At 41.6% G+C, this 25,530-nt stretch overlaps 1 protein-coding gene across 1 annotated transcript; it reads right to left on the bottom strand.

Moving 5' to 3' along the window:
- Nucleotides 1–25,380, bottom strand: flr (actin-interacting protein 1 flr). The gene is made up of 16 exons (XM_084591120.1): nt 25,227–25,380; nt 23,842–23,963; nt 21,477–21,567; nt 21,238–21,385; nt 21,005–21,185; nt 20,758–20,835; nt 20,575–20,652; nt 15,619–15,710; nt 14,950–15,091; nt 13,324–13,405; nt 13,065–13,218; nt 12,576–12,660; nt 12,339–12,449; nt 8,438–8,605; nt 2,281–2,431; nt 1–1,055 (listed from the first exon to the last, which is right to left on the bottom strand). The coding sequence occupies exons 1-16, from the start codon at nt 25,240–25,242 to the stop codon at nt 946–948; spliced, it is 1,809 nt and encodes a 602-aa protein (XP_084447246.1). The 5' UTR covers nt 25,243–25,380; the 3' UTR covers nt 1–945.
- Between the last annotated feature and the right edge of the window lie 150 nt (nt 25,381–25,530).

Below are 25,530 nucleotides of genomic sequence, written 5' to 3'. Positions count from 1 at the left end.
TACTATTCCCCTTTTTTTATTGGCAAGGTAACCTGCATATTTTAAAAGTTAACAAAATACCGACAGTATTCCTCAAAATGTTGCATAAAAAGAACTTTATGAACCATTTTCACAATGCTTGTTGATCTTGATCCCATCATTCATGCCACAATAAATATTGGACAACTTTACTGCATGTGACACACAATCTTCATGGACTTGCACTTGGTGACTACAATGCATTTTACAACAAAGAAGAGATTATGACTGTGGCAAGGCATCCTCCTTTAAGGCTCTGTGCAAGGCATGTGGCCATTGAATAAAACTGATATTGGCAGGTTATACACCAAAACAGAGTAACCAAAAAAAAGCCATTTGGCAAGAAAATAAGACTGCGCATAAAGTGACAGACTTGAATAAAACACGCAATTACAACAAGAATTCATTAGCGGCATCCACAACATTTCCTTCTTCAAACTCAGTTCAGTACCAAAAAAGTTTCATCAACTTCACTGTACGTGTTAGTCAAAACATAGCGATCAGTTCACATCAGTTATAGGCACATAGGCACTACAATCCTACGTCACACTGGCACTTCAAAATAACTCTAAAGTCCACAATTTTCTTCTCACTCTGTAATGGTAAGAAGGCCCCCTACATTCCCCCGTAATCAATAACTTATCTTGCATCGCACATGTGATATGCTACCGTTAGCATTAAAACAAAGTAAGCGAACTTGGATACATAGCCACCGCCTGCAAAACAAAAACGATCTCGAACCACATCTGATTACATGCAGAAACAATAATTAAATTGCCGAAGAACCAACGCACAAATTGGAGGAGCCCAGGTGTAAAACGAACAGCTCCATGGCAAAAGGGGAAACAAAGAAAGTAGGAGCCAAGCAAGAACCCAGCTCCAAGGCAGATAGACATTTGCAGTGGCAGTGTGGAAAGGAAGCCCACTTCAGGACAAAGTCACTTCCCAAATCTTCACGTTACTGTCCTGGCCAGCAGACACAATTGTTGAATTGTCCAACCATGCTAGCCTGGTAATTTGGCTCTGGGGATGAGCCTCTGTAAAAAATAAATGAGCAAGTCAGTCTGATGGCAAGAATGGGCCCTTTGGAAAACTCTGGAAGTCAGCTTCTCTGCATAGCGCCAAACCTGTTCTGAGGGCAGAAATAGGGTGCAGCACAGGAGACATCTCGCGTGACAATAATGGCCATGTCCACTTCCTCTGCCTCGTGTCGCTGTCGAGATTGTGGGACTAAGAGCGCCTAACAGGTACCATTTGTACCTCCCCCATCCCACTGTTTAATAGCAAAGGAATGCTGCTCGCATGAGGCTTGACATAGAAGTATTCGGCACTGCACCCAACTTGTGCTCCAATGATGGGCTGCGCAGCCAGGGTAAAGGGGATTTTACTATACAGCAAAGCTGACTTACGAAGTCTTGCAAAGGGCCCATAATGTATGCAGAGCTGACTAACATGCACAGATATCTTTTCCCCAGCTTTTAAAAAGCTGTTCCTCGGGTCATATACCAAGTTGCACATAAAAAAGCTTAAAAAAAAAAAGCAAAAGGAAACAAACAAGCAAAGGTCAAAGTTTGCCGTCCAAATTGGTGCAATGTTGATTTTTACCACCCTTGACTGCTGACAAAAAAATTCCTTAGACTTCCTCTCACTGCTACTCAACCACATGCCAAAATTTGACCTGGCATTCTATTTATTCCCCCAGTCAGCAAAAATATCCCTATATACTAACATTCCAGTTGGTTAAGGGCAGTACTTGACATACACAGATTGGTACAAGTGCTTTTTCCCTCCACAGAAAACTGGAACCCCTTCACAAACACTGACGTGCTGATATCTACCATGCTTTATATTGCAATTATTTTCTTCTTTACTCTATAAAATGAACTCGATATGTGCCATTATCTTTATTGCAGTCTTTTTCTTCTTTACTCTTCAAAGTGAACTCCCTGCTCGGACCTAACCATGGCCTACAGTATGCATATAAAAAGAACTGATTGTATCAATATTCCATGTTTACACACAAAATGCAAAATGAAAAACCAAATTTACTTATTTATGCTTGTCTGCACTTGATTTCAGCATTAGTACTCTGAAATCGACTGAAAAATTAATGCCTTCTACATAGACACGCACAATTTCGATCAACAAAGAATAGGAAAAAAAAATAAGGTATACATTTACAATTTATGGCCACATTTAAGATGGCAGATATACCACAGAACACTGAATAGGATTTAACAAAAAGACACCAATCATGCTTACTCTTGATGTTGATATGCTTTGATGGCTGCTCAGTGCTCCAAACAATCACACCAGTATCCAAACTACCAGTAGCAAGAAACTTTGAGTCAGGCGACCAGCCAACACAGTTCACTCGAGCCGTATGGAAGCACCAGTCCAGTTTGTGGGCCAGCTGAAAGCAGACAGTAAAGGATCAATTTAAGAGGCCACTTTGAAAACTTTTTATATTTAAAAAAAAATAATAATAATCAATTTTTCAAACTTTATTTCATCAAATTATGCAATTATTTCTGAAGAACTGGCAAAAAGACTATGCTTTAACTAAAACTATTCCAAAGATTCAGCCAAATTTGTAACCACGGGTTCATTTTGCAAAACCAAAGCTAAAAGTTTGTTTTTATATATTGAAAAATGTTTTCATTTTTTGCTGCCTTGCTTTTTTTTATTCTTATTTCAGTTTACAATCATAATTGTTTCTAAGCATGTATGTCCACTTTACTTTGCATTTACAAAAAAAAAACCGCTCATAAGGGGCGGTGCGCATGACATATTGTCCACGTGGACTGTACACTAGAGCGTCCCCCATTGATTTGAACAACCTGCAAACATATTTTTGAGGAAAAAAAAAAAATAAATAAAATATTTTACTTAATTTACACAATCGATAGAACCAAATTTGTAACCCCTTGTGCATTATTAAGCTTCAGTTTGCGCAAGAAACGAAAGAAAAAAAAAAACAGATGCATGAGCAAAAGAAAGCAGACAAGACAAATAAAGACCTCAACGACCTCCAACACAAGCAAAGAAAGACCTGATCTACAAATGTGGTGGATTTTAACCCTCCTGGACTTCGCCGTACGAGACATGTAGCAACATCAATTTGTTTTTGTTGTTTTGCTTGAAACTTACTTCGCTGCCATTCCCTCTTTACGTAAACATTCGTAATCTTTTTCCTCAAACAGATTTTTAACAAAACTTTTCGCACTTATTTTGCTGCTATTCCCTCTTTACGCAAACATTTGTAACCGTTTTCCTCAGATTTTTTAAACAAAACTTTTCAGTTATTTTTCATATATCAACTACACACTGAACTATTTAAAATAAAACTGCGATGAATTGTTAGTTGCATTTGTTTTAAAAACATTCCTTATAGAAAACCATTGTTTTCGGTAAATCTGTCATAAAAACAATATTGAGGATGTATTTATTTATTACACAGCTGATGTCTCTATGTACATAACTGCAAAATCATATTTCCTTGTGGAAAACTATGCAAAAGTTATGAATAGTGGTGTGGGATACATATATAACATTTTTTTACAATAAAGTTGAGCTGAGTTCAGTTGAAAGTCTTTCATTAACTAGAAAGGCTCACGGACATGGATGGGGGTCTTCACAGAGTCTTCACTGCTTACATAGGTCGTCACTCATCTCACATTGCTCTGACCAGGCCACTGATGGAGCCATACTTGGCAAATATGATTTGTGAGTTAGAGTCAGTTGCTAGAAGGGAACGGTAGCTCATGTGGTAGGATCTGATCTCGGAGTGTCTAGTTGAAAAAGCAGGGCAATCTCAGAGAAGATGAGATGCGCCACCGCACGTCAGTTGTGCAGTGGGGGCACGTAATCATTTCCTGTGTACTGATGATGCCAACGGGCTATAATACATGGCATGTAAGCCGCATGGGCGAGGAGCTTATAGACCTCCTGACATCAAGTGAAATGGGTATTACGCGTAAAAGATGGGTCCAATGTGGCCACCTGCAAGCAATGCTGACTGAGGCTGAGAGGACTGGTCTGTGTATAGTGCATATAAAAAAAGGAATCTTTTTGTGTGTATTTGAACATTCTAATCAGAATTTAAAAAAAAGGCAATTTTTAGTATAGACCACTAATTGCCTCTTTGTATTTGATATTAAATTTTTTATTCTGAAAAGTGGCCTCTCATACTTTAAACTAATAGCCCGGCTCAAGCAGGCCTCACATTCTTGAAACAATGCAGTATTTGATGAGACAATTCTATGTCATATGTACCATAGAGGGCATAAGGACGTTTAGAGGTATTCCTAATGCTTACTGAATAACTCCCCTTCATGGATCACTGCCTTGTCGTGGCGGAGGGGCTTGCGAAACTCGATGAAGTCGTGAGCTCTGCTGTGTAGGGCCACCCAAGATAGACAGGTCACGGCAGAGAGTTCTGACAAAATGTGATTCACTGGAGAAGGTAATGGCAACCCACTCCAGTATTTCCTGCCAAGAAAACCCTATGGCCAGTCACAATACCATTAATGATATGGCGCTGGAAGATGAGCCCCCCCAGGTTGGAAGGCGTCCCATATGTTACTGGGGATGAACAAAGGGCGATTCCTAGTAGCTCCAGGACGAATGAAGCGGCTGGGCTAAAGCCAAAAGGACGCTCAGTTGTGGATGTGTCGGGAAGCGACCGGAAAGTCCGATGTTGCAAGGAGATGTATCACATAGCAACATGGAATGTAAGATCTATGACGCAAGGTAAACTGGATATCGTCAAGCGAGAAATGGACAGATTGAACATTGATATCTTGGGTATCAGCGAGCTCAAGTGGATCGGAATGGAAGAATTTAACTCCGGCGACCATTATGTCTTTTATTGTGGGCACGAATCCAAGAGAAGGAATGGGGTCGCTCTCATAGTAAACAGAAGAATGGGCAAAGCAGTGCTAGGGTACAACCCCAAAAACGACCGAATGATTTCACTTCGGATCCAAGGTCACCCTTTCAACATAACAGTTATCCAAGTCCATGCACCGACCACTACTGCTGAAGAAGCTGACGTTGAGAGATTTTATGCGGACCTACAATGCCTTTTAGACCGCACCCCATCATCAGACGTCGTTTTTCTTATAGGAGACTGGAATGCTAAGGTAGGGAGTGAAGAAATATCCGGAATTACAGGCAAGTTCGGTCTTGGTGAGCCAAATGAAGCTGGGCAGAGGCTAGTAGAGTTTTGTCAAGAAAACAACCTGACCATAGCGAATACTCATTTTCAAAAGCACAAGAGGCGCCTGTACACATGGACTTCGCCGGACGGTCTGTACAGGAATCAGATCGATTATATTATTTGCCGACAGAGATGGAGAAGCGCTATACAAGCACTAAAAACAAGGCCTGGGGCCGATTGTGGCACCGATCATCAGGTTCTTGTTGCCAAGATTAAGCATCGATTGAGAAAAACGCAGAAAGCTAGAAGGCCTTTCAGGTATAATCTGGATCAAGTTCCATTAGAATATGCTGTGGAAGTGAGGAATCGATTTCAAGAATTAGATCTAGAAGACAAAGAGCCCGAAGAGATGTGGACTGATGTTCGTGATATAATACAAGAAGTTGCTACTAAGGTAGTTCCAAAGCAAAAGAAATGCAAGAAAGCAAAATGGTTATCTGAAGAGGCTTTGCAAATAGCTGAGGAAAGGAGGATGGCAAAAGTTATGGGGGAAAGAGAAAGATACAAGGTTCTCAATGCGGATTTTCAGAAAATAGCAAGGAGAGATAAGAATGCCTTCCTGAACATACAGTGCCAAGCAGTTGAGGACAACAGCCAATTAAGGAACACAAGAGCTCTGTATAAGACAATCAAAGATATCAAAGGAAGCTTCTGTGCTAAGATGGGCATGATAAAGGACAAACGAGGCAAGGACCTCACTGAAGCCGCAGAGATAAAGAAGAGGTGGCAGGAATACACAGAAGAACTGTACAAGAAGGACCCGAATGTGCAAACCCAACATAAGACGGTTGTGGTCACTGATCTCGAGCCGGGCATCCTGAAGAGTGAAGTTGAATGGGCCTTAGCCAGCCTTGCTAAGAACAAAGCTAGCGGAATTGATACAATTCCAGCTGAGTTGCTTCAAAACCTCAACCATGACGCTGTTAACATTCTGCATACATTATGTCAGAAGATTTGGACAACCCTGCAGTGGCCACAGGATTGGAGGAGGTCAGTTTACATCCCCATTCCAAAGAAAGGCAGTGTCAAAGATTGTTCCAACTACCGCACGATCGCGCTTATTTCGCATGCTAGCAAGGTGATGTTGAAAATCCTCCAAGGTAGGCTGCAGCAGTATGTGGATCGGGAGCTTCCGGACGTGCAAGCTGGGTTTCGCAACGGCAGAGGAACTAGAGACCAAGTTGCCAACCTTCGCTGGATCATGGAAAAAGCAAGAGAGTTCCAGAAACCCATCTACTTCTGCTTTATTGACTATGCGAAAGCGTTTGACTGCGTAGATCACAGCAGATTGTGGCAAGCTCTCCAAGAGATGGGAGTTCCAATTCGCCTCATCTGTCTCCTCAGGAACCTGTATGAAGGGCAAGAGGCCACAGTCAGAACTGGGCATGGTCTTACTGATTGGTTTCCGATTGAGAAAGGAGTGAGGCAAGGCTGCATACTGTCGCCCTGCCTATTTAACCTATATGCAGAGTGCATTATGAGGAAGGCTGGTCTGGACGAGTCTTCAGCTGGAGTGAAGATTGCTGGAAAACGTATCAACAACCTTAGATATGCGGATGATACCACTTTAATGGCAGAAAGTGAAGCGGAACTCAAGAGACTTCTGATGCGCGTACAAGAAGAGAGTGAGAAGTTTGGGCTTAAACTGAACATTAAAGAGACAAAGATCATGGCGTCTTGCCCTATCAAGTCCTGGAGCATCAAGGGACAAGAAGTGGAAGCTGTGACAGATTTTCTCTTCTTGGGCTCCAAGATTACCTCGGAAGGAGACTGCAGCCATGAAATTAGGAGACGCCTGCTTCTGGGAAAGAGAGCAATGGTTAGCCTTGACCGCCTAGTAAAGAGCAGAGACATTAGTCTGCCAACCAAGATCCGTATAACTCGTGCTATGGTCTTTCCAGTTGTGATGTATGGATGCGAGAGTTGGACTGTGAAAAAGGCTGACCGCCGAAGAATTGACGCGTTTGAATTGTGGTGCTGGCGAAGACTCTTGAGAGTTCCTTGGACTGCCAGAAGATCAAATCAGTCAATATTGTCGACCATAAACTCTGACTGCTCATTGGAGGGTCAAATTCTAAAGTTAAAGCTCAGCTACTTTGGTCATCTGATGAGAAGAGAGGAGTCGCTGGAGAAAGATTTGATGTTGGGAAAGGTTGAGGGTTGCCGGAGAAGGGGTAGGCAGCGAACGCGATGGTTAGATGGCATCCTCGAGGCACTGCAGATGAAATTATGTGATGTTAGGAAGATAGTGAGAGACCGGAAAGCATGGCGTGACATGGTCAATAGGGTCACGAAGAGTCGGACACGACTGAACGACTGAACTGAACTGAACTGAATAACTGCGTGTATATTATGATACAAAGCTGTTTCATGAAGAGGCATATTTAAGGGGGGAGTGATCACCCCTCTAGACTAAACATTTCATAAAAAAAAAATCATGCTGAGCTTCATTTCTCTTTCTACGAAAAAAATTCAAAAAATACATGGCTCAAAAGAGACCATTTTATCTCCTCCAGCCATAAATCTGCCCTTGGGTTCATGACCCAAACTTTTTTAGCAGCACTGTACCCACCATCACTGATGCGGTGAAAATATGCTGCCTCGTGTGCATAGAGAATGCGTAGAGCGAGTTCTGTTCTCTGGGCATTTGGCCTAGACAATGCTGGCCCCATCACCTCGCAACTTGTCCTATGATAACCTTTCTTTGCAACCCTGCGTCCCAGATTTATTTCATGTGAACATGGCACCCTCATGGCCACACTTTCGAGGCCTTGCTTGTTGCTACAAGGACAACACAGGTTAACAAGGTGATAAGCTAACACCCTTCCATTTGTCTTTCTTTCATAAAATAGCTAAGGCTCAGATGAGAACAGTTTCACAAGTTCAAGTTTACTTACCTGCCCAGTCCCAATGGATGAAAACAGTGCTGCAAATACTCTTTAGCTTCCTCAAAACTTGTATCATTAATTAATATTAATAATTAGTAATAACTAATTAATTAATAATTAACTAATATTATTGTACCTGGTTTTGGAGTGCAAAAATAAACTTTCAGCTTCAACTTCAAAAGAAAAACTGACTAGCCAAATTGCCCCATGTACTGATTCCAAACAGTGCAGGCAAAATGCTTATAACTGAAACTAGCACAGCTGCCCTCTAAAAGCATCATAGACACTACCATTAATACTTGTTCCATACCTCGTAGCTTGAGCTGAGGTAAAGACGGACCATCCGGTTGGCATCAGAAGCAGCCAAGTATTGGCCGTCCGGTGAGTATCTGACATCCGTGATTGCTCCACTGTGGTCCATCACTTTCTTCTCAGTTAGGCAATGGCCTTTTAAGATGTACACATGAACCTTGTGGTCCTAGGCATGTAATAAAACAATGTTAAAACAAGGAACACTCCTTTTTTGAAAATGAAGGATGGCCTTATGAAGACATTGCCTTAAACGGACACAGAGCCCCAGATATGGAAATTGCCACGTGCAACAATACCTTGTGCCTCTGAACACTTCAGCCTATATATACAGTCGAATCCGGATATATCGAACTCGAAGGGGATCATGAAATAGTTCGATATATCGACTATTCGATATACAGAAATCGGCTTGAGACGCCACTTGCGATTGTGAAAAATGATACTGTATCTGTCGCATAGTCAACCAACTCGCATAATGAACCCACTCCCCACTTTTGCCCCAGAGAATTTTGAAAAAAAAAAATAAAAAAAGCGTTCGGTGCCACGTCCCTACGTTTCGATCATCGCATCCACAGCTCATTTATTGGCAGTGCGCCAAGATGCAGCGCAGCGATAACGTCAGGGCGTGCTTATCTTTTGACTATACTTTTCATAGATCCGGGCGAGTGCCCGCGTGATGGCTTGATTGCAAAGCCTGGTTTGATTTATCGCGCCGCGCTTGGGGCGGGCGTAGTCCACTGCTACAAAATCATTGGCAAGCGTGATAGCTGCAAATGCCGTTTGAAGCGAACAATGCTAAAAGCCGGTGTCATGATCACAGCTGACCGTGTGCTTTCGGTGATTCATAGATACAAGAATGAACAACTCTCGCAAAGAAAAGAAAGGAACTGCTGCTTCTTAGTGTCTGCAGTCGCCGTATCTTACGCGCGTTCAAAAGCACGATAACATGAGCCACGCAGAGCGTTTACAACACACACTGAAGAAGCGTCTGCCACGGGTTGAGCTGGCTTGTCCGCGCATGCGTAGTGAAAGAGAAACCGGAAAAGAGAGGAAGGGAAGAGATAAAGCTCAACAGGTGCACCTTTGCGCTTCGCTCCATGGCGTTTTTCCCCCTCTCCCGAACACCATGGCTGCATTGGTTCCCTCTTGTTCCTTCATGCACATGGCTTGCAAATGTCGCATGCTGGCGCGCGGCAAACATGGCTGCAAACGATCACCGCAGATACCGCAGATGCGCGCACCTTTGGGGAAAGGGCACGGCGCTGACCTAGACCAGCAGTCACTGAACTGTGCCCTCACATTCCTTCCGCACGTGGCTTGAAAACGTCAAGCAGCAAGCGGCCGAGGGTGATGCGATCGTCTTTGGGGAAGGCACATGTCCAATGCGTGGTGCGGAGTTCGATATATCGAATGACCGGTGAAATTGAGCTTGATATACAACGCAGCTTTCCTATACTTTTACATGGGATTTTCAAGGGGATATTCCGCGAGTGTGATATAACCAAAATTCGAATTATCCGGGTTCGACTGTAGAGTGCTATAGACCCTAGAAAAGCATTGTTAATAAAGAAAGTTTCCTCTCCCCTTGCAGCCTCTCCACAGTGCTGTCATGGTATGATGCTGCTAAATTATGCCAGCACTCAAGGTATTAATGGGAGGGGGTACCCTCAGGGTCCCTTTAAAGAGGCAATTGAACAGTGAACACAACGAAAGCGATTGAACTGTCAGGTATGATTTTTTTTTTTAGCATCTCAAGCAGTTCCATAAAACTATGCACAAAATAAAAAAGAACCCTGTAATATGTCTGTGACGTGCTGATTTTCTTGGGCAGCTGTGCTGTGTGTGTGAGGTCCTCAAAAAAAAAAAAAAAAAAAAAAAAGCCCATACACTGGCATGTATTGTATTACCGTGCAATACTGCAACATAGTATTGCCAATATGAGAGCAACTTGAATCCCATTTTCAAAACATACAAAGATGCCTATAATCAGGGTTGCTGAGCGAGTTGTTTGCTCACGATGAAAAATGTAGCGCTAGTAGCAGAAAGACAGAATGAATAAAACACAAATGCACTTTCACAATTCAGCCTTGCTTAGTTGGTAATTCCATATATGAATCCTGCAGCTTATGCATGAAGGCATAGGAACAGCAACCCAATAAAAACTGCTGAATGTTTACATTGGGAACACTAAGAAACACTATATGACATTGTGAGCATTGTTTAAGTCTTGAATAACAAGTATGAGGAGAAACAGTCAAGTCAAAAATACAATGAAAGGGACAATTCAATGATGCATGACACTAAGTATGCATTCCATTTTAAAAATAAAAAATGCCACAGATTAAAGAAACACACTTCATACGACAATGACTTCAACAAGAGTCAGATGTAATCAACAAGCTATATTTCTAAAGGTGTCGACCAGGAAAACACTATATAGGTCTTGCCCCCTCTTATGCCTCAAGGATACTGGCCCTACCCTCTGATGCAGATAGAAAGGAAGGTCAAAGCGCTGATTACCACCTGAACAAACTTACCCAAAAGCATTCAGTCTATAAGAAAGCAAAGACGTGCACAACAGTTCATGTAACAAAACCAAAACAAACAACAAACCAACTGGCAAAGCCAGCTGCATGTGTACACAGAGAGGTCTATCAGTAGCAAGCTAAACATTACTGTTAAGGAAAGCAAAATCAGCATCAAGCAAGGCCAGTAGAGATGCAGTCACGCTCCAGTTTTCGTGTCTGAAGCACTATATATCAATTCCATTCTTGCTTCCCTGAACATTCTAAACAAAGCAAAAAGAGCTATTTTAAATTAATATCAACACACACACACACACAGAGACTATCCAAGAACAAAGCTGTACATTCACTGCCTCACTACATAAAACAGGTCATAAAATATATGTTAATCAAATATTTAGGGGTACATATCCCCCAAGGTGGGGTACATTTGTAAGAAGGGAGTAATTGCTCATTAACATCCACCCAAGCGCAGCATGTCAATGAGTAATTACTCCCTTCTTAAAAATACATGTTAAGGTCTTTAATGCCAAGAACAAATTGTGCACATTATGTACGGTCATTGAAGCTGCAAGAACAGTGCATAGAGCAAGGCACAAGGGATGATGGACTTCACCAACTGTATGCACTGTGTTTGCAACAGTGTACTGAACAAGCATGACATTTTTCTAACATCCTTCAAGTGGATGCACAGGCCACTAAAAGTGAATGTAATCAGTTTACCTGGCTATGTGTGCACAACGGTGGCACAGGAAACCGTGGGAGCTGACTGCAAAATTAATAAATTCGCAGGTGATCGATCTGACTGTAACGTGTGTGTGTGTGTGGCAAGTTGCCGCTGCATAGGTCATTGCAAATGCTTTCCGCTCCCACAGGCACCCTGTGGCTCACAACCGATGGCTGATGCCAGTTGTGGCTAGCAATTCTGTACTACACCTCGTGCAGATTTGAACATAACAATCCAGCACTAGTGTGACATTTTGGGGAATGCACAATCTTTCCCCAGAGACCACCTCACCCTGGACAAGGTGGTGGTGGGCTCTCTTTTTGAGGTATCTATACAGCGTGTCCCAGCTAAAGCTAAAATCAACAGAGATTTTAAAAAATTCTAAGCATTCTTCCAACTGACATCAAGTAAGTATTGTTACGAGTCATGTAAAGCATAAAATGGTATCTTTTACATTCTACCCATTGAATAAGGGGTCAAATTAAACAATTAACTTTTAAATTGAGATTTAAATCAAAGATGTGATTAGGAAAGTTGTCGAGAACCACAAAAAAGTCTGAACCAGGTGCTTCCAGCAAGGTAACCTCAATAACCCTTCTTATTCAGCAAAAATAAAAGCCGCCAAAAGACATCAGAATTGTGCTCACCTTGGCTCCACCAACAGCAAGATCTGGCTCTTGAGGGTGCACAGTGACACAGCTTGGCTCATAGTCCACAGGATGTGAAGCAACCTTCATGTCATTCTCCACCAAAGAGATCTGATTTAGAAGCAACAAATGTGACATACAAGCATGAATTGTCACGGTTGTCTATGTAAGAGGTATAGCCAAGGCAGAATTCATCATGCAAAAAAAAAATATGTATATATATATATATATATTTACATCGCAAATGTCTGCTAAAATAACCAGATTTCCATCCGCTGTGGCCATGCCACGTGGCTGGGAGTCCATCTTAACACATAGGTTCCTTGAAGAAAAACAGCAGAATATGAAAACATGAACACTGTACCAATAGAAAGAGCCTCTTGTTACCATAGCAACCCTCAAAAAAATGCAAAGCCCTAACTTTCATTCCAAATGAAAACACCACTGCATGTTCAATTTCAAGTCACAAAAATCTCAGAGCACATCTAATCCAAGGTTCAACAAAAGTTGGTCTGTTCAGACTTTAATAGCAAATTACACATAACAGTCACCAACCAAGTCCACGTAAAAAAAAAAAGGTTTTGGAACCGTACGAGTTCTGAAACGTGTCATTTTTACTTTAACTTGATCAGTGGCCGATATACTTTTCGTTCGACCTCAAAGTACTAGAAAATCATTTGGCACAAAGCAGGTCTAAAAGGAAACAATGTTCATCCATTTACTTACGAGTACTGATTGGACAACAAGCTGATAGACCGTACAGTATCATCTAGGCCACAAGTGTAGATGGAGTCCGTGCCTGTGCACATGTCTTGAACTTGATTGCTGTGGCTGTTGCCGGACACACGGTCCTGGTCTCCCGATGCAGCATCCCAAAAACATACACTGCTGTCAAGGAACATGGCAAATAAGAATGCAGCTCAAATGATCTACCAGAAGACTACCCTGACCCACAAGCAGCAATTACAATTACAACAAAGGATACTGATGCAACCATCGTGACTTCCTGTGTAAATAGTTTCTCTGTTTGGGCTTACAGCAAGTGCTGTAATGGACTTGTGGTGGCCCTGCAAAAAAAAATTTGTTTTCTTCAACACACCATTTCTATTCCGTTAATGTAGAACTACGTAATAAGCACTTTGCCCGGCAGCTTAAGTTAGGTTTTACAGCTATGACCCGCAGGATAGCAGATTACGGTTTACAACAAACGTCTCAAAGCAACTCTGGCTATGAGGAACATGACCCCCCAGTGCAATGCTCTAAAAAATTTCCAAACACCCGGACTTTTTTTAACATGCAATGACATCACATTACACATCGGCACCTCGAGTTCAGCCACATGAATGCACATCCAGAATTCTTTCTTCCTGCAAACAATCCTCCCCTCCCTTCCGACAGGCTCATCTCAATCACCTGAGTTCTGCTAATTTCAATTTTCTTTTCGCTGAGTATGCCTTGCTAGTCTGAGCAAATATGGTACTGAACATTAGACTACATTGAGAGAAAATCTATTTTGCAATCAGAGTCTTCGAACGCAAAAGCTTGACGTCTTACTCAAAACACACGAGTGCTTAAGTTCATCCTTGGCCCGTCCAGCATGTTTCAACAACTATGCTGTCTTCAGCTTCTTGGATACAAATTGCAATAAAAGGGGCCGTATCCACTTGGCAAGCAGCTGTGCCCTAGAGTAAATATACCAGGCACTGCATCACATATAGTCGTTTTCAAAAAACAAGGATGCCGACCAGTAAAATTAAATTTAGCTAGAGTAATCACCGCAAGGATCATGCGTAAATCGGGTTAAGATTACTCTTGATGTGATTAAGCATGTGTGACATTGTCTGTATTATAAGTTGGTTTGTGGTTTATGGGGTTTAACATCCCAAAGCGACTCAGGCTATGAGAGATGCCGTAGTGGAGGACTCCGGAAATTTTGACCACCTGGGGTTTTTAACATGCGCTGACATCGCACAGGACACCGGCGCCTGGCTTTTTGCCTCCCACAAAAAGCGGCCGCCGAACCAGGAGTCGATCCCGCAACCCCGGGAACAGTAGTCGAAACCCCGGGAACAGTAGTAGAGCGCCCCAACTACTGCGCCACCCGTAGTTATCAGTGATTTGTGACTTATAGTGATTTATAAGTATTATAACTGATTTGAGATGTAGCCGTGATGCTGCCAGTGTTTTTTTTTTCGACGATTCAAGATGAAGATTTTTGCGGTGATTACGCTAGCTTTTAAAGATGAATCTTTTTGGCGTGATTTCATTGTGAACAAGGCCCCCGTTCTGGGTGCCGAAACATCAACATCAAATTTCATTCTACTAGTTGGAGTCTGTTTTTCAAAATGTATGCGCCAAGACAGACATAATTCCATCATACTCTCAACTTTACAAGCAAAGACATTTTTTGGTGTGTGTCAACAGTGCCTCCATTAATGCTTGGAAGAACACCAGCCAAGTGGCACAGCAGTCATCAGTGCTTAGCCCCACTCACTTGATGGTATGCACTAAACTGAAAGACAAAGTGAGAAGCTGCCAAAACCCCCTAAATTAAGCTACCCAAATATTGTAAGTGAGCCTAATTACAGCTTTGCATATATGATGCACTCACCTTTATTACTCTACGTGGCTTCTCAGGGTTGTTGATATCCAAATAGTTTATGAAGCCTGAGAGAGAGACCGAGAGCAAGTAGTCTCCTTGCCAGAGACAACTCACTTGCTGATCCATGACGTCCGTTCCCATCACGAACTCACTGCATTTAAATGCAACCAGAGGGGGTTAACAAAAAAAGCACATTTTGCCCTCAGATACAGTGGCAGAACTAGATGTTTGCCGAGTAATTTTTTCTTTTCAACTCCTGATATTTTGCGCTTATTTTGCGCCGTCTAATCGAATACGTCAGCATAGTTTCAGCAAAATTCTGGATTAAAATTTACTAAAAAGGCAATGATGCTTCAAAGCTCTGTAATTTATATAAATATCTGCTCCAATGCATGTTCCCACCATTTAAAAAAAAAAAAATAAAAAATATTATGGTGCAACGACACATGGCATCAGCAAGTCATACCAAGATTACAAGTCTAACTCACAACTAGTTCTCCTGAAATAATCTAGGTCATTTTGGAGTCATTTCTGCAAAATGTGAAGAAAAAACAAAAGGAGCACTACAATTAATTCAACCAACTGTAGCATCTCACACTGGAGCTAGCACCTTTCTGTAATGTTGGTTATCAACAAAAGAGACAAGTCAATGGTGCAGATTCAAAACAAGTAACTCACGTGACAACAGATAATGTGCTTGCATCCCAAATCTTGCAGGTTTTGTCTCCAGATGCAGTCAAAATCTTAGTATTGTCTGGGCTCCAAGCAACCTTGCAAAGCACGAAGCCACAAACATGAACACACCAATTGAAAGGTTGACATAGAGGTGCTTCCAATATGAACGAGGACAGCCACTTTGCACAAATGACAATTTTTTTGTTTACTCCTCTACTATTGTATAAGCCAAGAAAAAAAAATTCCGTAGAACCCCTTTATAGTAAAGTCACTAGGACCAGCAAAAATCTTTACTACATCAGTCTTTACTTTCAAAAGCTATGCGGAATGTACTAATCAATCAGGACAAATTAGAAAATCGTTCCCGTAGGAACAATTTGTTCTTTGGTATAAAAGATGACAATGATAAGGAAACATGGGATGAATCAGAGGGGAAGAGTATATCTGACTGCTGTGACAAATTAAGTGTCACTAGTGAACCATCAACAGTCGAGAGAGCACACAGGATGGGGAAGTATAAAGACAATAAACCAAGGCCTATTATAGTAAAGTTTGCGCTATTCAAGGACAAACAGAGTCTTCTTTCTGCTGCTTCAAAACTAAAGGGCACTGGTATGTCGATAAGTGAAGACTACTTTCAGCAAGTTCGTCGTTGTAGAAGCAAACTTATCGCTTATGCGAGAGAACAAAACTCAGAAGCTAAATTTAAACTGAAGTACACCAAAATGACTTTTGACAGCAAAACGTATAGTTACGATGGTGCAATCGATTCCGTACAGGAGAATACGCAATAGCAAACAGAATGTGGGCCACCGCGGCTTAGAAAACACTTATCAGAGCGCCTATTCATCGTTGTTATCAACTGTAGAGTAGTAGCCTGAAGAATAAGACAGATGAATTTGCAAGCCTTTTGCACATTTCACAACCTGATAGTGATCAGGACTGAATCCTGGTTAGAGCCTGGCATATCAGATTGTGACATGTTTCCATCGGAATATTTAGATTATCGGAAAGACCGTAATCGGCAGGGCGGAGGAGTGTTCATCCTTGTGCATAACAGAATACGAAGTGCGCCGTTACACTACGATGGCGTCTCTTCAGAATGCGTTTCGTGTAGAATATTGCTTTCTAGCGGTAGGAGCCTTGTGGTGGGATCGTTTTACAAGCCACTGTCGTCAACAAGCATAGAGCCATTTCGTAGCCTTTCACAATCACCGTCAGCATTGTCATCGGAAACCATTCTACTGGGAGGCGACTTTAACATGCCTGAAATTGTATGGCGTGACCGCTGTCCTGTGGCAACAAGCGGCTCTGGCCTGCAGTCTGCCTTCTGTGAGCTGTTACAGAACAATGAACTTGCTCAGTTTGTTAATTTTCCAACACATTATGGCTCAGCTGGAGGGAGTACATTAGACTTGTTGTTTAGTAACAGTGAAGATTTGGTGGAATCAGTTATGGCAGTGCCAGGAACAAGTGATCATGAGGTCGTATGTGCAACAGTAGTATGCAAAGAGTTAAAGATCGTTAAGAATTGCCCTAGACAGATTTTTATATATGAACAGGGTAATTATGTGGCCATAAATGAGGAGTTGGAATTATTCCTGCCTGTATTTCTAGAACGTAGCAGTCAGTGCAGTGTAGAAACATTATGGAATATGTTCAGAGACAAACTGCTTTCTTTGGTCGCTAAATATATTCCCTCTAGTGTCGTATCATCTAGGCGCAGAACAGATAAACCGTGGATTAATAAGGAGCTGCGTGTATCAATTAGAAAGAAAGCAGGGGTATACAAGGCTTTCAAGAAAACACCAAACCAGAACTTGTATGATAGGCTTAAATCTAACTAAAAACTTGAAGCAGGAATTAAGAACTGCAAAAAGAACATACTTATCATCCCTAGCGGATAAAATAAGATCTAACCCAAAGGAATTAAGGCGATACGTCAAAAGTAACAAAAGAAGACAATGGTGGTGTTCCTGCTCTCAGGCACGAAGGGAAATTATTAACAGATGATACTGAAAAGGCTGATTACTTCAATGAATATTTTCATTCTGTTTTCACAACATACCGTCATACACCACCACCTGAAATATATGAGCAATTACCTCAAATAGAGGGCATTGTGCTGAATGAAGCTGGAGTTCGGGCGCTCTTGAACAATCTAAACCCGTATTCTGCTCACAATCCACATGGCGTGTCAAATCAAGTCTTGAAGCGCTGTGCCCAAAGTATTGCACCTTTTTTGGTTGATTTATTTAGAAAGTCATTGAATTCTCAACAACTACCTAGTGAATGAAAAATGGCAAATGTAACTCCTATTTTCAAGGGTGGCTCTCGTGATTTGGTAACCAATTATAGACCGGTATCTTTGACTTCTGTTTGTTGTAAAACGTTGGAACATGTGTATTCGGAACTTATTAGGCACCTTGATAACCATGGTTTTTTCATCCCAACCCAGCATGGATTTCACTCTGGATTAACCTGTAGCACACAACTTGTAGAATTCATCCATGACACTGCATAGTTTTACAATGGTACACAGATAGATGCTGTTTTTATTGATTTCAGAAAGGCGTTTGACATAGTCCCGCATAACTTACTTCTACACAAACTTTCATATATTGGTCTTCCTGATTCACTTTACAGCTGGGTGAAAGATTACATGTACGAAAAACAGTAAAAAGTGGCCCTAAATTGTGTGACGTCACAAACGGTTGAAGTTTTGTCAGGCATGCCACAAGGATCCGTCCTGGGGCCGCTCCTGTTCCTCGTGTGTATCAATGATTTAACTGAAGGCCTTGCTTCGAATGGTAGATTATATGCTGATGACTGTGTTGTGTATAAGACTGTGTCATGTGCAGAAGATATGAGCGTGTTGCAGTCTGATCTTGAAAAAAATCTGTTCCTGGTGTGTTCAATGGAAAATGGACCTGAATGTAGCAAAATGCTATCGTGCAGTTCACGAACAAAAAGAAAAAGTTCTCTAGCTCATAAATAATGCTTTAGTACAATGTCTCGACTAAGTCAAATATCTGGGCGTCACATTAACAGCGACATTGGACTGGACAAATCACATTTAAACTACATGTGCTAAACCATGTCGCCTTTTACATCTTTTTCAAAGAAATTTCAAGTGTGCACCAAAAGCCCTGAAGGAAACATTGTACATCTCTAATATCAGGCCTGTGTTAGAATGTTCGTGTGTGGCTTGGGACCCCTTACAAAAACCCTTGAAGATAAGTTAGAGCATGTTCAAAAAAGGGCTGCAAAATTCATCACAGCTATCTACGACTACAAAATTAGAGGTTCTCAAATCAGGGAAAGTCTAGGTAGGAAACTGCTCTCCACACGCAGGAAAATCTTCCGGGGAAAGCTTTTGAACAACATTAACAATGGTAACACAGGAATTGATAGTAAAACAACCTCATTATCATTTTGCGCTTCATTCGTGTGTCGTCGTCCATTTGTCTCTGTATATCAAGTAGCGCAGTATTCCACAGAATGATCAACCAACTGGCCCCCGTGTTTGCATTATTGGCTACTCATTATCAGTCTAAGAGACGAGACAATTCCAAAAACATCAAGCCATATCAAAGTCGCATAAATGCGCTTAAGTTTTCATTCTTTCCGCGCTCAATTTCAGATTGGAATTTACTCCTGGATGAGGTCGTACCTGTGCTCAATTTTTCACTTGCCATCGAGAACATTATATGAATCTGTGTTACATTACAGGCAGTGTACTTTATTGTGAAACTGAGTCACATTTTTGTTGGGTGTGTTTTTTACACTTGGCAAAAAATGTGCTTCCATTCTTTGTGCTAAAACTTTTTTTTTTTATAACTGATTGTATGCTTTCACTTCCACTTTTCTGTTTGCTTTATGTTTGCAAATAACCCCCCTACGATAATGCCTAATGGGTGCTGTAGGTATTTGTAATAAATAAATAAATAAGTACTAAATAAATATATCAGTTGTTGGTGTTGACATGGTCCTGAAGATGCTGTTTAGTAGTTGAATGGGCACTTAATGAACATGTCTTGTTGCTTAATGAAAAAAAAAAAAAAACTGAAACAGCTTCCATCCCTCTCTTATCTCTTCAAGCAATTTTTTTCAATTACAAAAATTTTTTACATCTAGTGGAAGTAGCTTTTAAGCATGAGGATGTGGCTACGAATACAACCAAATTTGATTTCATGTGAAAATCAAAGCCTTGCATGAACATGGTGCCACTTTTTGCTATTTCTGTCTTTTAAAAGGCAATAAATGATAAATGTGCGTGGCAGTCAAGTGCTGCAAGACTGCACACGCTGCGCCTCCACTTCTTACCACCACTGCCTCATGCTTTGTGCTGCACAGTGTTGGGAATGTTCGTCCGCTTCTTGCCCTTAACTATTTCTTGGTGCACTTTTACTCTCCTTTACTTTCTGAACGGACCGCACCACTTCCATTCTGTTTGCAGACAGCTTTGTTGTTTTTTTCCTACGCGCTGTGTGCTTTCCCTTACGGCTCCAAGGCCTTCGTAAAGTAGGCTTCTCCTGAATGTTTGTAAGCATGGTGGTAAAGCCACTTGAAAGGACACTGTGTTATTTTTGTTTTAAAATACAAAAAATTCTTTTCTTCACGATTCTAGGTAGTGCGCGGGTGGCGATGTCATATCGTGGGAGTCGTCACCGCGGCCAGGCGCACTTTACTATAACAGATTTTTACCAAAAATATCTTTACTATAAAGGGGGGAAAATGTACAGTTGTCTATGGAAGATGAACTGGGAATACAATTTCACTTTACTATATCCGAGTTCTTACTATATCTGAATTTACTATAGTGGGGTTCTACTGTACTAGAAGAGCATGCTGTCACACATAGTAATAGAGAGATCATTAGGTGAATGGCAAATCCCTGTTCCCTTTCATACTGGTACAAGCTCATCTACACAAATAAAAATAATGAGTGCTGCTTACTGCATAGATGCCGCCACTGTGCGCTGGAGACCCAAATTCACCGACTTTTTCATATGTGCTGGCATTGTAGAGGAACATCTGACAGAAAAGCACAAAGTTATTAGCACAAGCTAATATTTACACTGAAGCATCTTAGAACCTTAACAGGTGCACTGCATCCCATTAGAGTTGAACAAGACCGACCTTTCCATCAAAGCCTCCACTTGCAAAGAGTTCACCATTCGGCGAGTAACGAACAGACTGAACAAAGCGAGTGTGGTCCTGAAAAAAAAAGAAAAAAAAAAGACAATCTCACAAGATGTGTAAAAAAAAAAATAACAAAACATTTAGCCAGCTGTTCGAACATTCAAACCAATTCACGATATAAATGTAAAGCCTTTTTAATCTGACGGTCATAAACGGAACCTCAAAACTGACAAGCTGCACTTACGCTTATTGTTAGCTTGTACTTGAAAGGAGGTCCCTCATAGATGCCAACAGTGTTGTCTTCACTGCCAGTGATAATGCGAAAGGGTCGTGTGGGCCGGAAGTCACAGGAATTGATCTGTTTGCTGTGGCCGCCAATCTCACCGACTGAGGTTCCGGTCTCAGCCATGAACACGTGGCCAAACCTGTCAAGGGGGCCATTTATTACATACCTTTCAACCACTATTTATTACACACCTTTCACGACCTTCTCCCACAACCATGATCCTCTGGTTATCTGGCGACCATGACAAATCCCTGACAATGCCAACAAATGGCTGGAACTCATTCTTTAGGATGTGCTCCTTTTGGGTTGTATCCCAAATTCTGATTTTCCCCGTTTGATCTAGAGAAAAAAATAAAATGTTGCAAAAATAAAATGTATTCAATGAGAAACTCAGAAATAAATATGTGACCACACCAACTTTACAACATACCAGCAGAAGCAATGTAAAATCCACTTGGCGAGTACTTGGCAACAGTTGTCATCTGGGAATGCTCCGTGTATATGTCGCATAACGAAGGGTTCTGAAAAGGCAAATACAGAGAGTACCATGACTTATTTGCCATATTAAAGATTGTTACATGGCAATGAAATTGACCTTTTCTTGCAAGGCTTGAGAAAACCTAGCTTAGTAAAAGTTCAGATAGGTGTTAACAAAGTCTAAATGATTTGGACCTGTTGATATGAGCAAGAGATTGGAAGCAGATGAGAGTGCCAATTCCTTGCAATCAGCTGAGTTTCACCCAGGACAAATATTTGATGTTCCATATTAGTGATGAGTAAGAGCTATACAGATGAGCCCCGGCTCAACGAAACTGCAGGGACGCCTAAAACATTTCGTTGAAATGGCAATTTTGTTGTGGCGAAACTTGCCCAAAAGCACTTTTAAGCTTTGACTGCATACCTCAAAGACATCATTTATTCCTGAAAAAAAGTGCCATCTTCATTTGCCTCCGTCCTCTGCATGGGCTTAATCATTCATAAAATCAATTTCCAAGCCCAGCTCACTCAGCGAAAGTTTCGTCAAAGTGAAAAAAGGCCCAAAAAATTGTTCGTTGCAGCAAGAACTTAATTGCATTGACTTCTGCTAAATTGCAGCTAGCTGACTGGCAATAGGAAATATTTCAGTGAAGCGAAAATTTCGTTGAGGCGTTGTTTATTGCAGTGGTGTTCAACTGTAATGTTTTTACTCGAGTTCCTTATTTTGGCCCTATTTATGTAAGCTTTCCTTCACACAATGCTCCAATCCATTGACAGCGTGAGGCAACCTAAATCAAAGGAATTTTTTGTGGCCATGCAATGTACAGGAATTCAATGAATTACAAAAAAATAAGCCAAAAACAAGAGAAGATATTCATGGCAAAGGTTTCGGGTTTCACATCCCATATGGTATATCCGGTTTCCTATCCCGAAGTGGCATGGGCTATTACAGGCACCATAGTGGACATCTCTTGATTAATTTTGACCATCTAGAGTTTTCAAACACAAACATGACATCACGCATTGCACGGCTGCCTTGCCTTTCGCCTCCATCAAAACGCAGCCACCACGCCTGGATTCAACCTGCATCATCGGGCCAAGCAGCTAAGTGCCCTAACCACTAAGCAACTGTGGAAAGCCACTGCAAAGTTAATACACTGAAACTGACACCTCATTAACTCTTGCACGCACCGGTTGTCACTTAATTTCAAAATGAATATTTTCCTGCTTAAATAGTTCATCAGTGCTTCAACATAGTGATTTTGGAGTTTTCAAGCACAGTATATGGAAGGTTAATTTTTTTTATATGTACATACAAAATTTTTTAATTGCACAGTGTTCAAACAGTAACATCGAAGCGTTTGTGACAAGGGAACATAAAACCACCTTCTGTTGTCAAGATGCCAATGACGTTTAGAACTTGAAAAAACAAATCACTGAGTGAAACCTGTATGCATTAAAACAGTTAACAACCTACTATCAAGCTTTCTTTTTTTGTGTGTGGATTAAAATTTATGGCCTCTGTTAGCTGGTATTAAAGAGGCAACAGATTTGAATGAAATAAATCACTGTTAAGTGTATGACACCAAGAAAAGGCTGTGAGCAAAGAATAAAGCCCTACGCACACATTTGTGTACATAGCGCCTTGCAGGTTTAAAGGACATGTGGCAAGGGTAGGCTACTTGACAAAAGCAGAGAGCACACAAAACGAAACCTTTTTAAACATGAGCAGTTGACTCTTCCTGCATTATTTTTTATTTTTGTTGTGTGCTCTTTCTTTATGCAGTTCCCTTAGTCCATGTTCCCTATACTTTTAACCACTCATTCTTACATACTACATGGCTACTCTGAATTACTCTGGAGTCCTTCACTATGGCATCCCTCATAACAAATGGGTCACTTCAGTATGTTAAGAATCATAATTATTATGTTCCTAGCCAATCATGCCGCCTATTTCTATGTTCTTTACATTACAAACAAGCATCCCTAGTTAGGACAAAAGCTGCTAGCACCAGAACAGACTAAGCTTCAGCAATTATGCATGTCAAGCTGACTTACATTTCCTTGGCTGAAGCAACAGTTTGAGCAACAGAAACAAATTCTACACACAACATTAAACGTTTTAAGGGTGGCTAAATAATGTGACAATTTATTCAATGTTCCAATTTATTCACTCCAGAAATTCAGTTACCTACTCCACTCAGGCAAAGTGGTTAACTATTGAGGTGACACAGATGCAAATGCCAAGCTTAGCACTCCGAAGCACCTCATGACTAACGACCACCTAGGCTGTTCCCAAAAACAGAATTGCAACTCACCGCAATATCTCTAATGATCACGCTGTGGCCATTAGTATAAAGGAAATTTTTTCCTTTTGGGTCTCCCCCTAGGACCAGAGGCATGCCACGCTGAGTGCGTGGCAGTGTAGCAAATGTGCTCCCTGTAAACAAGGAGCCACTAGTAATGAATACCAATAAGTGTTCACAAACCCTAGTATAATCCAGCCAGAGGCTGCATTAACGGTGTGTTATAAGTAAAGGTCCTTTACACACGCAATGCAGCTTATGGCTCCACTAAGGCGAAGAAAGCCGGTATTTATCATTTTTTTACTTGCAGTTAAATGTTCCCTCTGCTCATATTCAAAATTCACTTCGGACAAAAACATGCAAAATGAAAGAAAATACTTCGACATAAGAAAAAAAAAAAAATGCGTTTTGTTGAACGTGTGTGAAACAAGTGTAAGTAAAGACAGAAATCTTCACTGGACGACGGTTTCAAATCGCCCCTTTCTTGAGCCTCGCAATGCGCATCCTGAAGCTAAGCTTCGAAGCCTCTGGTACCAGCCCTTCTTTCATGACTAACGAATTCTCGACGACTCACAGAACTAAGGTAGCATACACTTGTGCGGAAGCTAAGAAGCAAAATAAACCGCCATGCACCAGTGACACCAGTGAAGGCCATGTTATGTGCTGATGTAGTTCCCGATCACTGGCCTATTCTATATCACGGAGGTTACTAACAGTTTACAATTAAGGTACAATTTGTCATTCAACAGACACGCATGCAGTTCCAGTTTATTCATTAATAGAAGTAAACGTTACAACGCGGACGACAGACAAGTGCGCCGGCTTCCTCCCGAAGTAAGCAAGCGGATGCCGGCACGGTTCAACGATGATTCATAGCCTTGGTGTGTCTCGTATTACAGTTGATTCTCGTTTAGATTTACAATTAAGGCAAACCAAAATACATCTTAACCTGCAACACAGCATTGCTGCAGATGATCCAGAAAGTAAAGACGGAAGCGCGGCAGCCCTTTACCAAATAACCGCCTCTTGCTGACAATAACTTGGCGGCTAAGCGGACGAAAGCAAATATATAAACAAGCAATTGGCTCTTGAAGGGCGTTCGTAAAAAAAAGCACCGAGACGAAGGAGGAACGCCAGGAAACACAGTTAGAACTTAATGCTGCAGCTCCGGAAAGCCCTGCGCTACAATATAAACGGAAACGCAGCTCTCAAATATCTTGGTGCCGTTTTTGGCACTTCAAGCCGCACCGGCTCACTGAAGTGCCGGGTCGCAATACTTTCTGGAGCGCCGCGAGCGAGATTCACTATGCCCCTTCGTTCAGCAGAAGCCGGCCAATCCGTATGCAATACAAAACACTTGTCTGAAAAGTTTGAAGAAACATTCACGTAAAACTTACTATTTTTGTACGACATACTTCCACCCAGGCGCACTCTGTATGCAACACCTCCCTGGCCGCTACAGCGGAACCGGAAATGCTGCACTCCACCTACTCCCGCGTCACTTCGCTTATGGGAGAGGCAAGACTGGCAAGACGCCTCGCGGGGCGGTTTCGATTTCGCTGCCAACCCGAGTCCGCTTCACAGCGGCGCCTAAAATAGTTCCCACTCCGACCTCGAAATACAAAACTTCGCTAAAAGTCACGGTGTCTTCACTTACAAGCCCTTGACACCCTCAGCTATGCCTGCAGCACCCTCTCCCCA

This window comes from Amblyomma maculatum, chromosome 1 (assembly GCF_055883805.1).
Source record: "Amblyomma maculatum isolate TAMU_Amacu chromosome 1, ASM5588380v1, whole genome shotgun sequence".
Classification (NCBI taxonomy): Eukaryota; Metazoa; Arthropoda; class Arachnida; order Ixodida; family Ixodidae; genus Amblyomma; species Amblyomma maculatum.
The sequence above is the reverse complement of the archived record's forward strand: the minus strand, read 5'-3'. Positions and strand labels throughout refer to the sequence as shown.